This window comes from Podarcis erhardii (genome assembly GCF_964252035.2).
Source record: "Podarcis erhardii genome assembly, chromosome: 1".
NCBI classification, from domain to species: Eukaryota; Metazoa; Chordata; class Lepidosauria; order Squamata; family Lacertidae; genus Podarcis; species Podarcis erhardii.
The window spans coordinates 33,201,855-33,217,707 of record NC_138497.1 but is presented as its reverse complement, the minus strand read 5'-3'; the positions used below and the strand labels follow the sequence as shown (position 1 = coordinate 33,217,707).

General features: G+C 41.2%; 1 protein-coding gene across 2 annotated transcripts in view; it reads left to right on the top strand.

Moving 5' to 3' along the window:
- The window catches only part of TTC6 (tetratricopeptide repeat domain 6), a 70,896-nt gene that overhangs the window by 20,966 nt on the left and 34,077 nt on the right, over positions 1 to 15,853 (top strand). For both annotated transcript variants that reach the window (XR_014155453.1, XM_081857732.1), the window contains exons 8-14: positions 1,065 to 1,274; positions 5,490 to 5,649; positions 6,553 to 6,657; positions 7,392 to 7,490; positions 9,818 to 9,886; positions 11,972 to 11,989; positions 14,244 to 14,761. Coding sequence is in view for 1 of the 2 variants with exons in the window: in XM_081857732.1 (XP_081713858.1) it covers positions 1,065 to 1,274; positions 5,490 to 5,649; positions 6,553 to 6,657; positions 7,392 to 7,490; positions 9,818 to 9,886; positions 11,972 to 11,989; positions 14,244 to 14,761 (1,179 nt within the window). In the remaining variant the exon portion in view is untranslated. The remainder of the gene's footprint in view (positions 1 to 1,064; positions 1,275 to 5,489; positions 5,650 to 6,552; positions 6,658 to 7,391; positions 7,491 to 9,817; positions 9,887 to 11,971; positions 11,990 to 14,243; positions 14,762 to 15,853) is intronic.

Genomic DNA, 15,853 nt, shown 5'->3' with positions numbered 1-15,853 from the left:
GGAGAGTGTGTGCTGTAAAAACACACACCTTTACCTGCAACATGTTCTAAATATTTTAGTTTTTTGTTAGGAGTGTTTCCATTTTTGTCCATTACCGGCAAATGATTCCATCTTCTTTTGGAGTTCAAGCAAAGGGGCACAATAAACTATGGTTCAGTTGTTATTTTCTCAGGTAGATTAAAAACAAAACCTGTTAACAAAACACACTGGGTAACATTGTAATTGATGACTGTGATTAATTAACTTGTCTGTTATGCTTTCTTTTGAGAGCTACAGAATTGTAACTTTTTATGTTTGAAAAAGGGTGACAGGGAAATTGTATTGTGGAAGAAAATGGGAATGTGTGCGAGGTAGTTGTTTACGGTATCTAATTGTTTAAGAAATTTTGCAGTACAGACTACTATGTGCAGAAACACTAACCCATAACTTTGCAACACTTTTTCTCACCTTCATTACATACATTCTGTACTGTTCCATTGTCGTTTGATTCAAAACGTCGAAAACAGCTGCTTGAACACCGCTCCTCTGGGAAGGGGCTTCTTTAGCCAGTGTAGCAAGATCTGTCATAGTTTTTGGACTTGCCTTCTCTTTCACCCTCAAAGAAAGAAAATGATCACGGCCGTGTTGTTTTATAGAGGGGTGGGTCAACAGGTGCCACAGAAGACCTCTACCCCCCAGTATGGTGACTTTTCTCCATGTGTGACATTTAAGATAATTCCTTTCCACATTCCCTTGGGAGGAGTGTACTGTGCTCTCTCTCCCCTCCCCTCCCCTCCCCTCCCCTCCCCTCCCCTCCCCTCCCCTCCCCTCCCTCCCTCTTCAAAGAGGGCACAAGCCAGAGGCAAAGAGCCACAGAACAAGCACCCTTTGGCTTTTGCCCTTCAGCTTGCGCCAGAATGCTTGCACCACTTCCAAGGCATGAGTTTTTAAAGTTATTTGGGGAGGAGCAGAGCAGACAGCCCCAATCAGCTTAACAGGTTCCAGACAGAAACAGTCCAGACTCAGTAACTTTAAAATTTATATCTACATGCACCAAATGGTAATGATCTTTATTTTCTTTCTAGAGATGTGGATCACCCACTTATTCACCTTCTTTGTGAGGCTTGCCCAAGATGTGTGTTGCCCGTTCATCTGCAGCTTGCTTCAAGAATACACCATACTATAGACAAAAGGGGTCATAATGTTTTATTACCACCAGTTAATCTTTGCAGTGACCCCTCAGAGCAGTTCTTACCGTCCACTCCTGCTTATGATGAATTTATGGCAAGAGAAAGGTATGATTAGAAAATTCGTTGTGCAATGTTTTTGTGTTGCCAAGTGAGTACTATGATGCAGTTCTATGTAACAGTGAATATTTTTTTCTAGTGGAAGAACCAATTCACACAACTTTATTTGCATTCCAGGAATAACAGAAGTCTACAGATTTGTGTCCCTCCTTCCTGTGGCACACCCTGAGTTTTTGTTGCTCCTTCCAGTGACAGAGCTTCATGTTCCAGCACCGGGGGGCGGAGAGCAGGCGGGTGCATGGCTGGCACGTGTCCCAGGGGCGTGGGTGCGCCTGGGGGCATGACATGCTGCCTGCAGAGGCGTGGCGCGTCACCTGTGGGAGCGTGGCACCCAGCGCGGGCAGGGGGCAGCTGCGATGGCACCCCACCGGGATTGTGCTGCTGGGGGCAGTGCGCTCCCCCCGCCCCCTCTTCCTCCGCCAGTGGCTCCTGCTGCCTTTTCCCAGCACTAGCTGGTGCTCAGTGCATGAGGTTCCTACCCAACCCTGGCCTTTTAGTCCTGGACCAACTGCAGGGGGCATATCTTTTGGCAGCAAACACTGAGCAAGTGAGGATTGCTCTGGCCTCTGATTTGCGCACCTGCCCTCTTCTTCTGGAAGGCTTTACCTGCTTCAGTGTCCTCTCTTTTTTGGGTGGTGCAATAGGAAGGACTGGGCCCAGCAAGCCTCCCATTGAGAAGTGGCAGAACTCAGAGAAGGTGGTACTGCCAAATAGGTTCTAGTGGGGAGGCCCAGGCCCTCTCAGAGGTTTGGAGAAGCCCAGCTTTTGCAACACCTAACCAGAAGAAGAATAACAATTACCTGAAATAAAAATATCCAAAAACAAGGCACAAAAATAGAGTGAGACATAGTTTGATTTTTCAAATTTATTTAACAATAGCTTTTCTAACCTTTTCTAGCTGAGAAGGTGTGTCACATTTTGGTCTGATGTGCATAAAACAAGTTGTGAAACATACTTAATGCAAAAAAATGAACAAGTGTCTAAATTTGAGCCCCCTTTTGAGCCAGAGGCCCTGGGCCAGATGGCCCTCCTGCCCTGCAGCTCTCCTGCCCAGATTGGCTCTGCTAGTGGTCTTCTTGGCAGGGATGGCAACAATTGTAAAATAGTAATGCTTTGAATAGCTCTTTCAAGTCCAAGTACATAATGTATACTGAATCACCCCTAACCACATACTTAACTGTCACTGTCAAAAATCCTAAAAGGTAAGTCAGGCAGGGCTTCCCTTTGCAGAAGCCATTTTGATACTTCCTCAACGACTAGTCCTTCTACAGTGGTGCCCCGCAAGACGAACGCCTCGCAAGATGGAAAACCCGCTAGACGAAAGGGTTTTCCGTTTTGGAGGCGCTTCGCAAAACAAATTTCCCTATGGGCATGCTTCACAAGACGAAATGTCTTGCGAGTTCCTGCGGGTTTTCCCCCCTTCCCCCCCTTTTCCTAAGCCGCTAAGCCGCTTATCAGCTGATCCGCTGATAAGCCGCTTATCAGCTGATCCGCTAAAAGCCGCTAAACTGCTAATAGCGCTAATTCGCTAAGCTGTCAATGGGCTTGCTTCGCAAGATGAAAAAACCGCTATACGAAGAGCCTCACGGAACAGATTAATTTCGTCTTGCGAGGCACCACTGTATATTCTTTATAATTCTTTATAAACAGGCAGCCCTTTTTAGGGAAGCTTTTAATGTTTGACGGACTATTGTATTTTAATATTTTGTTCGAGGCCGCCCAGAGTGGCTGGGGAGGCCCAGCCAGATGGGCGGGGTATAAATAATTATTATTCAATGATGCTATGACTTCTTGATACTTTTTGTTACCATATTTCTAGTTGTAAGATTCCCACCCTTTATTTACTTACTTACTTAGTTACTTATTTAAAAGCCTTTCTAAGTTGCTGTTCTTCACAAGGAGCCCAGGACAATGCACAGTAAACAAATGTAAAACACACCAATTCAACAACAACACAGTGCAAATAAAAACACCCAAGACATAAAATATAAACTTCAGTTGCGAGCATTTAATTTAATTAATTAATGTTCAACTATTAGCCTAAACCCAGCTATTTTAATTAATTAAGGGACTTAAATTCAATTGCCAGGCAAGTATACTGACAACTCCCTGTTTGTGTGGGGGTTGCATTCTGGGTATTGTGCGCATCAGTGGGGCATGCAAAAGCTGGTTCTGCCCCATTCCGGGGCTGAAAGCAGCATGCATGTCGGCAGTTGTGTGTGCCCTGGTTGTGTGCAAAATGGCTATTCCCTGTATTATTTATTGACATTTGTTGATAATATCACATAATGGAATTATTTGCATGTAAACAAGACTAAGTTTAATTATTGCTTTAAAATGTCACTGTTACTTTAAAGAGGTAACTTGTTCCCTTTCACCAGTTCTCACCCCTGTTCTAAGCCAATAGCCATTTCTCAATGTATTCTGCCCAGTAAACACATCCAGCACAAATATTTGTAGGGCAGTTAGCTGTCCTAACATCCTGACATTAGAATAGTGGGTTAGGGTGACAGGTCAGAGCAGGGACTGGAATTCCTGAAACTTATTCCTGTGATTTAGTGTATGGTAGGCAGAAACTGAAGATGTGCTCTGGTATCCCTGTGCCGTGCTGTCAGGCAGGTTTCCCCCCTTTCCCCTTTGGTCCAAGAAAAGCCTTTCCTTTGTTAACATGACAACGGTTGTTTGAATGGCATCTAGTCTGAATCAACAAACACTATCAAGCAGTGTCTTTTCATAGGAATGAGATTGTGATGATATTGACTCAGGAGACTTGTTTATGTGAACAGGCATTCCTTCAGCAAAATGTTTTGTGGGCAGTTTAATTAATCCTGATTGTTTCCTTGCTTATATTTTGGAGACCCTGCTAGAGTAATTCATTATCACAATTCTCTTAAGAAATCAGAAACTACCCAAGTGTAGATAATGCTTTAATATCTGCGAGACTAAACAAGACTCTGGAACGGTGTTCTTTGGTTTCACATTTGCATTATTACATTCCTTTTTAAAATGAAAACAATATTTTGATGGTCACAGGAATAAAGATATGAATGGTCATTTTAAATATATAGCCTTGCTTTCTACCCACAGGACATTCAAGGCAGATTTTATTGCAGAATCCAGCAGTGTTCATCTGTTCTTTAGTGAGAAAGTTTGGAACCACCAGTAGATGGCACTGTTAGAATGTACTCTTGAGTAGAAAATGATAATTGACTTAAATATCTATTTGTAGCATTTTGTTTCTTTATGTATTCATTCTCTTTGTATACCAGATGCATAACATAGCTGTCTGGGCAGTTTACAGAAACATGAAACATATAAATGCAATTAAAACTCTTATATAGTAAAAACACTAAAACTAATTCATCAAAATTGTTGACAGATCACTGGCAGGAGAACTGCACACGGCATGCTTAATTTATGTGATAAGAAGATCCTTTTGATTTGAAGGGATTGAGCCAGTTAACACCTAATTTAAAAAATACAGTGGTGCCCCGCAAGACGAAAAACCCGCTAGACGAAAGGGTTTTCCGTTTTTCGATGCGCTTTGCAAGACGAATTTCCCTATGGGCTTGCTTTGCAAGATGAAAATGTTTTGCGAGTCTTGCAAGTTTTTTCGCTTTCCCCCCTTTTTCTAAGCCGCTAAGCTGCTAATAGCTGCTAAGCCGCTAAGCCGCTAATAGCGCTAATCCACTAAGCCGCTAATAGGGATGCTTCGCAAGACGAAAAAACCGCAAGACGAAGAGACTCGCGGAACGAATTATTTTCATCTTGCGAGGCACCACTGTACCCAGAGAGCTAATCTCAATGAAATTTAGCCTATTTACTATTAACAAAACCTACTTGATACCTAGGCAACACTACAAAATGATTGCTGTGGTTGGGCCTGGCTAGTCAAAAAATGGCTGCCCCCCCCCTCAATTTCTCCAAATCAATTACTGTTTAACTGTCTTTCTATCCATTTCCCCACTGTCAGCACACTCATCTCCCAGTGCTGCTTTGAAATAAAATTTAGTGTGAATCCATCATTACTTGAGCTATGTTGGCCAGTAGTTGCTGAGGTTATAGCCTGCAATTATTTGCCATCAAGAATGTGCTATTTAAAAGCAAAACAAAGCATAAAACTTGAACTGAGTAAATATTCTCTCTCTGTGTGTGTGTGCTTTACAAATATTCCAGTATCTTACTGAGAATCTTTTTTTCCAGAATTTGTAATGAAGGAGTTCCTATTTCAGAAGTATACAAATGCAGTCAGGAGGATGGAGTTAAAGTTTTCCCTCAAAGGTCACCAGAAAGTATGCCTGAATGGCAAAGAGTAGCTGAGTTTTATGTTGAAAAACCTCAACTAGCCCTGTTAGGAGAAAAAGTAAGATTTGATATGTAATTCTGATAACATATTTTTCTGAAGTCCCATCTTTTGAAATATAACAAATTATTGAATTTCTAGATTGCTTCTGCTTTTTTAAAGAGGCCTGCATTTCCCAGGTTCTTATATAATACTCTCCTCAAAGTACAGAATGAGGGAGGTTCAATAGACAATATTAGGACTTGCCTTACCAACCCTAGTGGCTTCCTTTCAAGACAAGCTCATCTCCTTTTCAAATGGTGTAATCCAACCACATTGAAGGCTGGACTCTTTCTCTTTCACAGAAACCACTTTCCTCTTCCCTGACCTTCAGTTAATTTTTCTATTTCTTTCTTGTATCTCTGACAGTGGGGTAATTGTATGCAAATTCTTTATTTAACTGGGCCTTGAATGCAGAGAGTTTTATGATGTCTCATTCTTTTGCTGTAGCCATTGTCATCTTTGGAGTCTCCTGGCATTTTCTGTTTTGGGGATACTAGTTTAATAAATCTCTAAGTGTAACTGTGTGGGACAGCTTTAAGATACAATTGTGGATGTAAGCACCCCCTGTTGCTAATATATAATCCTGGGCATATGAAAGTATAGGACTTGGGTCGTTCCATTTAGATTTCCTGCTGATTGAGGTAGTCCATATTCTTATGTAATATGTATAGAATAAGGATTTCACTCATTTGGCCTGATCCAGAGAATGCTGGTTTTGCCGTGCAAATGTGATGTGTAGCTTTTGCCAGGTGACACAAGTGCCCTTCATATTTTGTGTTTCCTTCACTTCTGTTTTATCTCAAAATGCCTGATTTGTCTTGAAATGTTTACCAATTCAGCACAGCAACATCTAATTATTCAGAAGAAAACATGTCTAGGATTAAAGTCATACTAATTTTGTTAATTGTTTTTGATGTGAAGGTTAAATTTCATCCAGGGTCTCTCAAAATGTTTTGGACACCAGCTCCACAGAAATTCGCCGCTCCTCTCTCTCTTATGAAGGAGACCTTGTTTCCAAAGTATGAGGTAAAAATTCTTAATATATTTGAAGACTACACAGCATTTCATTTAACATCACATTCGGTTATCTACATAAAATATAAATTAAATAATAGCGTTTCTCTACCAATATCTATAACTGAAAGTGTGAATTATAGAAATAATTGCTTTATTTTGATATAGAGTGGTGTATTTTAAATTGATGTAAACATGAACTTACAGTTAGTAATTACATACCATGTGCAATTGGGGCACATTCTCCAAAATAATGAAATATTTCTTTAAATTAACAGAGAATGCTAATGTTTAAATACCTGCAGGATTGTACTGTGTTGTGAATGCCCAAAACCATTCTTGTTCTTTCTTAGTACTGCTGAAATTCATATTTCCTTTGTTTGGATTTGATCCTTCTGGAGCCTTATAGTGCAAACCTCTCTATGTAGGTGTGTTTGTTTGTGTATGAGTAAGCTAAAATACCTGGGTGAAAGTATATACACCAGTCATATTTCAAACTGTTCAGATTTGTTGTATGTTAAGCACTACTGGCCAAAATAAATCATATTGTCCAGCTTGTTGTGCATTCCTTGTTTAATGGGACCAAATCCAGTGTATCAAATTGGATGTATCAGTGTATCAAATCCAATGAAGTTTTGATGTTATCGTTTTAACTTTTCCTAGAGATTTATGAAGTCAAACTGAAATTGGTATGATGGTTTATACCACCAGTTAAAAGTTATCATTAAATCTTTTTATTTTTCCAGAGCAATCTGATTCATGGTGTTATTTATGAAGACTTTTCATGTGATCTTCGAGATCAAGAAGTATTAGAGTTTGAGGAGGACTTTGACCATATGCTTTCTGTGTGTATTGCAGTAATCGTTTCTCTTTTTTTGATTGGATAATTGTTTTATATATTTCATAAAGGGTTGTTTTCCTATGGGAGCTGCCTTAGAAGGGCTTTGTGAGGAGGAACCTGTCATTGGCTCATGCCTTTGTCATTGGCTCATGCAGGAAGCTTCTCCAGCAGTCAGTCTGGTGGGAAAGCACGCCTCTCTCAGTATACAGAGATTAAACAGAAGTGCTGAGAGGGAATAGTAGGGCATGGAGGAGAGAACAGCTGCAGGAAAGAGATGGCTGCAGGAAAAGCTCCAGAGTGTTTGGTTCTTCCAACAGGAAAATAGACAGGCAATGAATAGGGGAATTCCCTCTGCCTCAATGTTTCAGATAACTGGCAGGCAAAGTACTGTACAAGGGTGGCAAAGACGAGCTTGCTGAGGGGAGGAAAGAAGCAGTAGGACTGTCTATGCTAATTGTGTACAGGGACCAGCATAGGAGAAGAAAAGGGGACGAACCTGAGCACAAGAAAGTAGAGGAAGCCCATAGGAGGGTCCTGCGATGAATCTGGCTCCTGAGTTCAGAGAAAAAAGGGCTCACTAGTTGTCCTCTGAAGCAAGAGTGGTCTGGCATTCTGAGGAATCACAGGGGGAACAGGTTAGAGGGGACACCACTCAACTGGGAGTAATGGGTAACAACAGCATACAAATACTGAAGAAACTTCATATATCAGAATGCATTTGTCAACTTTTCTTCATTGAATGTCAATGTTATGAAAGGACCACACTCAGTCCGTATACTGTAATTCTTTAGGGCCAAAATGGGCATGGGCCCCTCAGTACTCGTTTGACTCTTGGAGCCTTTGTACTTCCTTAGGAGAACATTTGTTGTTGTTTAGTCGTTTAGTCGTGTCTGACTCTTTGTGACCCCATGGACCAGAGCACGCCAGGCACTCCTGTCTTCCACTGCCTCCCGCTGTTTGGTCAGACTCATGTTGGTAGCTTCGAGAACACTAAAGCAGTCTTAAAAAGGAATGTTATTGCCCTTGGGCAGTCCAGTTAATTCCCTTGGCTCTTTCCCAAGCAATTTTAGGCATACTCAGATTCCCAGAGATAACTAGATTCTTTCAGTCTTCAGTCTGGATGTCCCATATCTCCTAACTTTCATTTTTCTGTGTCCTGTACCTGAGACGGAACCTGCCATTTGCTTATTTATTATTTTATTTTACAGATTTATAAACCACTTCCTAGCCTGAGGCCATCAAAGTGGTGTATAGTACAAGATAAAATGACATAATTTTTTTTAAAAAAATAATTCTAAAAACATTTTTTACTAAAGTACAATTAGCGCACTTCAGAGAAAATGGTCTTAAATAAAAAACCTCTTTAGTGGCTGCTTAAACATCAAGGTGCCATGGGGCTGTCTTGATTCCATCTAGTATTTAACTTCAGAGCTCCTCCTTTCAGCTCATCAGAAGAACCAAGGCCTAGTTAATTAAGGTCCCTGTTTCTCCGTCTTACAAACAGTAGTGGGTGCCATGGTGTCAGCACTTACATGACCTGCCACTGCTGTTGCTGCAGTATAATGAAAGGAGGAGGGGAAAGGCAGTGATAAGGTTAGTATGCAAATGCACTGGCAGAAACACCGGATTGGTTCCACCAGTGTGCTAGCACTATGCTCACTACACCCATCGCTTTGTCCCTTCCTGTAAGCTGCAGCAGCAGTGATAGCAGGTCAGGTAAGTGCTGACACCCTGCCCTGCTGACTGCTGCTGCTGAGATATGCCTTAGATTTGTAACAGAAGCCTGTCAACTGAGACAGGCTCTTTTGCCAAAATTACACTGTCTTTAATTTTCTGTATTTCGTGAAAAGTATGAAGAATGCAAGTAGTAATATTTGTGAAATAAGAAAATCTGACTTTTTTGTTTGTTCATCAACTGGCCATTCTGTCATTTGAAGGTAAATTCCCAAGCTCCTCATCTGGATGCCTTCCTTGATTCTATTTGGACCTAGATGTGTTAAACAACTATTGTCCAGTGGCAAATATCTCCTTTTTAACAAGGTGTTTATGTGAAATTTTATTTCCTTTTCTAAACCAGAAAGAAAGCCCACATGATGCCTCTCTTCCACCACAATTTTTAGACTTCAGTGTACATAATTATGTCAGCTTTACCAGTATGTAAATAAAACTCAATTTATTTTTAATTTCATACTCCTAATGTAGAACCAACATACATGCTCACAATCTGAATCTAGGGTAGCTTTCCAAGAAAAAAATGTGTTATGAAAATAAATACTTTCATTCTATTTAAAAAATACCCACTTTTTGTATATATTTTTCTTTGTTTCATAGACTCTTAAAATCTGTAGAAGAAGCAATTCCTCTCCAGGGCTTTTAGTTTCTGAATGGAAAACATTACAGGTATTGTAACTTTCTTCAGATTTATTATTTAGTACTTATTATTTATTAGCTGCATCATACCCAGCATTGCTTGGGAATTCAGAGAAACCAAAAAATCAGTGCAGTTTTTAAACCAGTGGTTAAAACAGTGCTGTTTTGAAAGGTTCTGGCTGCCATCTTGATTCAGAATGGTGTCCAATTGTATCCAAACATTGAGGAAAACCTGCTCCTTAATTGCAGGAACCACCATGCAAAATTTGGTTGCAGTATCTTAAGAGATGTCCAAATATATAGTAGATTTTTCATAGCAACAGTTTTATCCAGAGTGTGGCTTAAAGCTTTAATTATTATTTGCAATAATCACATCCATATTTAATATGAATTTCTTGTTTAAAGTTTAACTCAAAATTATAATTATTTATTTTAATCTTTAATTCTCTGGTAGACTAAGCAGGGCATTTAAGATTCTTCGTAATTGCTTCCCCAGTAGTAGGAGGGTAGGGCCGGCTTGAACTTTATTCCTCTATTAAGGAAAACTGAAGAGCAGGAACCTCTCTGAACTAAATCTAAAATATATAATTCCAAAACAAAAAATTCCTTCCAGTAGCACCTTAAAGACCAACTAAGTTAGTTCTAGGTACAGTGCTGCCCCGCAAGACGAATGCCTCGCAAGACGAAAGGGTTTTCCGTTTTTTGAAGCACTTCGCAAGACGAATTTCCCTATGGGCTTGCTTTGCAAGAAGAAAGCCCATAGGGAAATCTCCGGGGACCTATTTTAAATGCTGGCGGTGGGGAGCAAAGCCTTTGCCCCCCCCCGGCCTTCAGAAGAGGTCCAGGAAGGCCGGCGGGGGCCGAAAGGCTTTGCTCCCCACCGCCAGCATTTTAAAAGCGGTCCGGGATAGCAGGGAAGCGCTTCCCGCTATCCCGGACGGCTTTTGAAGGCAGGGGGGGGGGAGCAAAGACTTTAGCCCCCCGCCGGCCTTCAGAAGAGGTCCAGGACCTCTTCTGAAGGCCGGCAGGGGGCAAAAGTCTTTGCTCCCCCCGCCTGCCTTCCCGGGAGAGCGGAGAAACGCAGTGCCTTTCTCCGCTTTCCCGGACGGCTTTTGAAGGCCGTCCTGGACCTCTTCTGAAGGCTGGCGGGGGGCGAAAGTCTTTGCTCCCCCCCTGCCTTCCTGGGGGCTTTAAAATCGCCCCGGGACAGCGGAGAAGTCCGCTGTCCGGGGCGATCTTAAAATGCTGGCGGGCGGCAGTGCTGCCGCCCACCAGCATTTTAAAAAACCCCGGGACAGTGGAGAAGTCCTCTGCTGTCCCGGGGTTTTTTAAAAAGCTGGGGGTGGGAAGAAAAGCCCTTGTCCCCCCCCCAACCTTCAGAAGAGGTCGGGGGACAGACTGTCCCCGGACCTGGTCTGAAGGCGGTTTCCATAGGATTGATTGATTTTCAATGCATTCCTATGGGAAATCGTGCTTCGCAAGACGAAAAAACTTGCGGAACGAATTAATTTCGTCTTGCGAGGCACCACTGTATGAGCTTTCGTGTGCATGCACACTTCTTCAGATATATAATTCCAATTACTGTATATACTAAATGAATCTGACTAAACTGTGGAAAATTCTCTGCTAGGGCAGAGCTCCTTCAAGTGTGAGATTAGCTCTGCTTCCTGTTCTTGATGCAGAGTCTGTGTTGGGCTCTCCAAGTCTCTCCATAGAGCTTGAGTAAAACATCCTAGCAGGGATTTGGGTTTCACAAAGTGTGAAGGGGGGATGGGGAGAGAGAGACTCGGGGTTAAGACAACAGCCCCTCCTATTCTGCTCTGGAACCAATTAAGCGAGCAAGAATGCTGAGATTAAGCAGTGCTGAGGCTTCAGCCTCTGCCTGTGCCATGAGGCAGACAGATTCTTTTTACTCATTCTTTACATGTTGGGACTGTAGAGTTCTTCCTTCTTGGCAATAATTAACTTGCAGTGGTCACTAAATTAGGAAGTGAAAAACAATGTGCTTGAAAAAATGTAAAATTCAAGCAGCCTAATTTTTGTACTAGTGTTAGATAATAATCAGTTATTCTTGTAATGTCTCATTTTACAAGATACCAAAACTTTGTGTTGCAGGAGAACATCACAGAATGTGTAAGTAGTCTGCTGTGAAGGAGTTGCATCTGCAAGAAATATGTATGTTGGTTTTATAAAATCTTAGTTGACTTATGTGACACTAAGTGCCAACCAAATAATTTTATTTCCAGTTTTTGCATATAGATTTTGTTGCTTCGGTAAAAATTAATTCTGTTCCGATTCAGTGGTAGATATTCCTTATGTTTCCCTTCAATGAGATCTAACATTCACATTTTTTAATTAAAAGTAATTGGGAGATTAAATATAATAATCATTTTGCTTGTGTAACTGTTGTCAACAGTTTTTCAAATTCAGGCATTTTTACACCACCCTTCAATTGTATTCCCAGGATAGTTTACAAGAAAGGGTATTAAAACGTAAATACATCTCTCTACATTCATTTTATTATGCCTTACAACTCAATCCTAACAATGTATACTCAGAAATGAGTCCTACTGAATTCAGTGGGCTTACTTCTAGGTGCTGTAGGTTGAGTTAGTATTGTAGCCTTATTTTTTCAAAACAGTTTGTGAGAAGAAATACTAAAGCACTTTCTGATTTTCAGAATTCAAACTTTTTATATCAGTTATTTACACAGAGTAGCTGTGATGACTTACTCTCAAGTAGACATGCCTAGGATTGTGCTGCAAGATTTATTTAGACTGTAGTCCTAAACACACAGTCCAATCCTATACATGTCTGCTTAGACACACGTTCCATTGAATTCAATGGGGCTTCCTTCCAGGTAAATGGGAATAGGATTAGTAAGAGTAAGCCCCATTGAACACAGTGGGCATTTACTTCAAAATAAACCTGTATACAGCAGAACTGAAAATCTTTAAACTCATTCTTTGCATCTGTGGACGAGCTGCTTGCTATAGAAACATGTTCATTATGAATGAACGAAGACAGCATAGATTCTATAGAATCAAGGATGCAATTCTAAACATACTTAGGCCTATTGAAAACAATGGCACTTGCTTGAAAGTAAATACATATAAAATTGCTCAGTAAGGTATTTTTTGAGCAGGAGTGGTTGATGAGGAAAGGTGCTGTGGTGCACATGGCCTCCCAGCAATAGAATCTATGGTTTGCTGGGAGGGAGAGGGCCCTGGAGGCAGCAAGGCTGGCCCAGCCTGGTTGCATTGGTGGGATTGCTGGATTGTGTCACCGGCTTCTTGTTGTTGTTTAGTCGTTTAGTCGTGTCCGACTCTTCGTGACCCCATGGACCAGAGCACGCCAGGCACTTCTGTCTTCCACTGCCTCCCACAGTTTGGGCAAACTCATGCTGGTAGCTTCAAGAACACTGTCCAACCATCTCGTTCTCTGTCGTCCCCTTCTCCTTGTGCCCTCCATCTTTCCCAACATCAGGGTCTTTTCCAGGGAGTCTTCTCTTCTCATGAGGTGGCCAAAGTATTGGAGCCTCAGCTTCAGGATCTGTCCTTTCAGTGAGCACTCAGAGCTGATTTTCTTAAGAATGGATAGGTTTGATCTTCTTGCAGTCCATGGGACTCTCAAGAGTCTCCTCCAGCACCATAATTCAAAAGCATCAATTCTTTGGCGATCAGCCTTCTTTATGGTCCAGCTCTCACTTCCATACACAACTGGCTTAGTTTAGGTCATTATTGCCTGATGTCTTTCTGCTCAGTCAGGGGAGACTCCAGGGCCCTCTCCCTCCCAGCAAACCATAGATTCTGAACAGGCCTACAAAGAAAACCTACAGAGAAAAGGGGTGCATATTACTAGGCTTCTCTTTGGTTTCCTTCCTTTTAGACCTCCTAGGTTTTTTCCATTGACACTCACATGAACTAAGACGAAACTAAGGCAAAATGAGAGGGGTTGGGGTAGATACTTGATTATGTTGATATGTCACATAATCTTATCTTGCCTAGGCAAGAGGAGGAATTAACCTGCTCATGCTTGGCTTATTCTTGCTCACTCTCTCAAGGGGATCTGTTTATTTGATTGTAACCTTTAGCAGGGTTCCACTAATGCAATGGGACTTCCGTTTCTTCTCCTTCAGCCCCCTCTTCAGCCACCCCAAGCTGCTCTGAAGGGTCCCCCAATGCTCCAGGGCTGCTTTTGAGGGCACACGGGGGCTGGAGGGGACAGGAGAAATTCTGCACACACAGTCAGTTGTGGAAGCAAAGGTGCCAGGTTGGAGACAACCCATACTAAGTACCCAGCAATCCAGTTTTATACTGCTGACTACTTTTGGAACGTTATCCAACAAAACTAAAAATAAACAAACCGAGATTTGTTTTTCTTACAGGAAGTTCTGGTTAAAAGACCTCATAGTGCACCAGAATTATCATTCAGAGACAAATCTGCTTTGAAGATTTCTGCAAATTTTAGAACCACTATGGAAGAGATAACTGTTATGAAAAAACATCTTTCAGTAGATACGGAAGCTACAAAGCCTGGCATTTTATCAACAAAGCCACAAAGCTCTCTTAGCCTCGAGAAAAGAGAATCTGCCGCACACAAAAGTGTTCTTGTTGGTTCAGATAAAGATTCTGATATAGCTTTGGCAAGTACATTCAAGCAAACAAAAGGTCTTTTCTCCTCTAGAGGACGATCTGCATCTATTGCACCCACTCCAGCTCCTGAACCTATAGATGAAACTACTCTGGTTGAAGAATCTAGAAAAGCCGGGATGAAGTACATCATTTTCCCAAGGAAAGCATCATACAAAAGGAGATCATTGAAAACAGCAGGGAAATACATTTCTCTTCATATATTAGAAAGTGTTTGTGAGAAATTAAGAGAACCTCCACAGATTCTTAAAAGGTCTGCCTTTTTATTAATATTTGCAACTTTAAATTTTATATATTGAGCATTTTGGGGTATGGAAACAGTAATTTCCCCAACAGCACCAGATACCATTTTTATGTGTGTGCCAGTTCTTTATGGATAATACAGTAATACTAGCTTTCCTAAATTGGTGTTATCCTGATGCTTTGGGTTACAACTCCTTTCAATCCCAGCAAGCAAAGCCAGTGGTAACAGATCATGGGAGTTGTAGCTTGTAGTCCAAAACATTTGGAGGGTACCAGATTGGTACCAGATATGTTCACAAGAACATCAACTGTGGGCAGAAGATTCCCAAAGGATTCAGTATAGCTTTGTTTCCTCTCTTCCCTCAGCAAATGCTCAGGCAGTAGGCAACCCTTTTGCCTAAATGCAAGTTTCATGTTGTGTTCTTGCATTTCATCACATAGAGCAGTCAAATTGCCTGAGGATATGAAATGGCTCACAGACTTCCAGTGCTCTGCTACAGCCTGGTGCACTGCCAGTGGTTGTGTGAAGGACTGATGTGGAAAAATACTTTCTAATCATTATGGGATTCTCTGTGTATGGGCGCTGCACTTTTGGTAGCACTGAATTGTCCCCACCCCCCTTTTTTACAGTAAATTAATTACAGTAAATTTTACAGTAAATTAAACTAAACATGAGAGGAAGGTACTATTTGGATTTTTTGTCTCAGGTGCCAAGCTATTGTTGTACCTTGTCCATCAGAAAATGCTATTTAGGCTATACACATTGCTTTATTGGTTTGACACAGTTGCACAGCTCTCATGTGCAACATGAGTGTATAATAAAGAAGTTAGAGAGCTCTTTGATTACTAAGTTTTCTACATAAATTATAAATTTTCTCCATAAAAATAAATACTAATGACAGTGTAAACCATTTTTATGCACCCCTGATAGGAATCTTCTGTTATGTGTTGAAACTTGAATATTATGCAGGAATCAAATACGTTATTAAACTTTATAATGAATATTTATTGGTCATATGTCACATTGTTACATATGTCATATTGGTCATATGTCAGCAACAAATGTACAGGCAAAATGTAATTATAGTTTTGGCATTTTCCT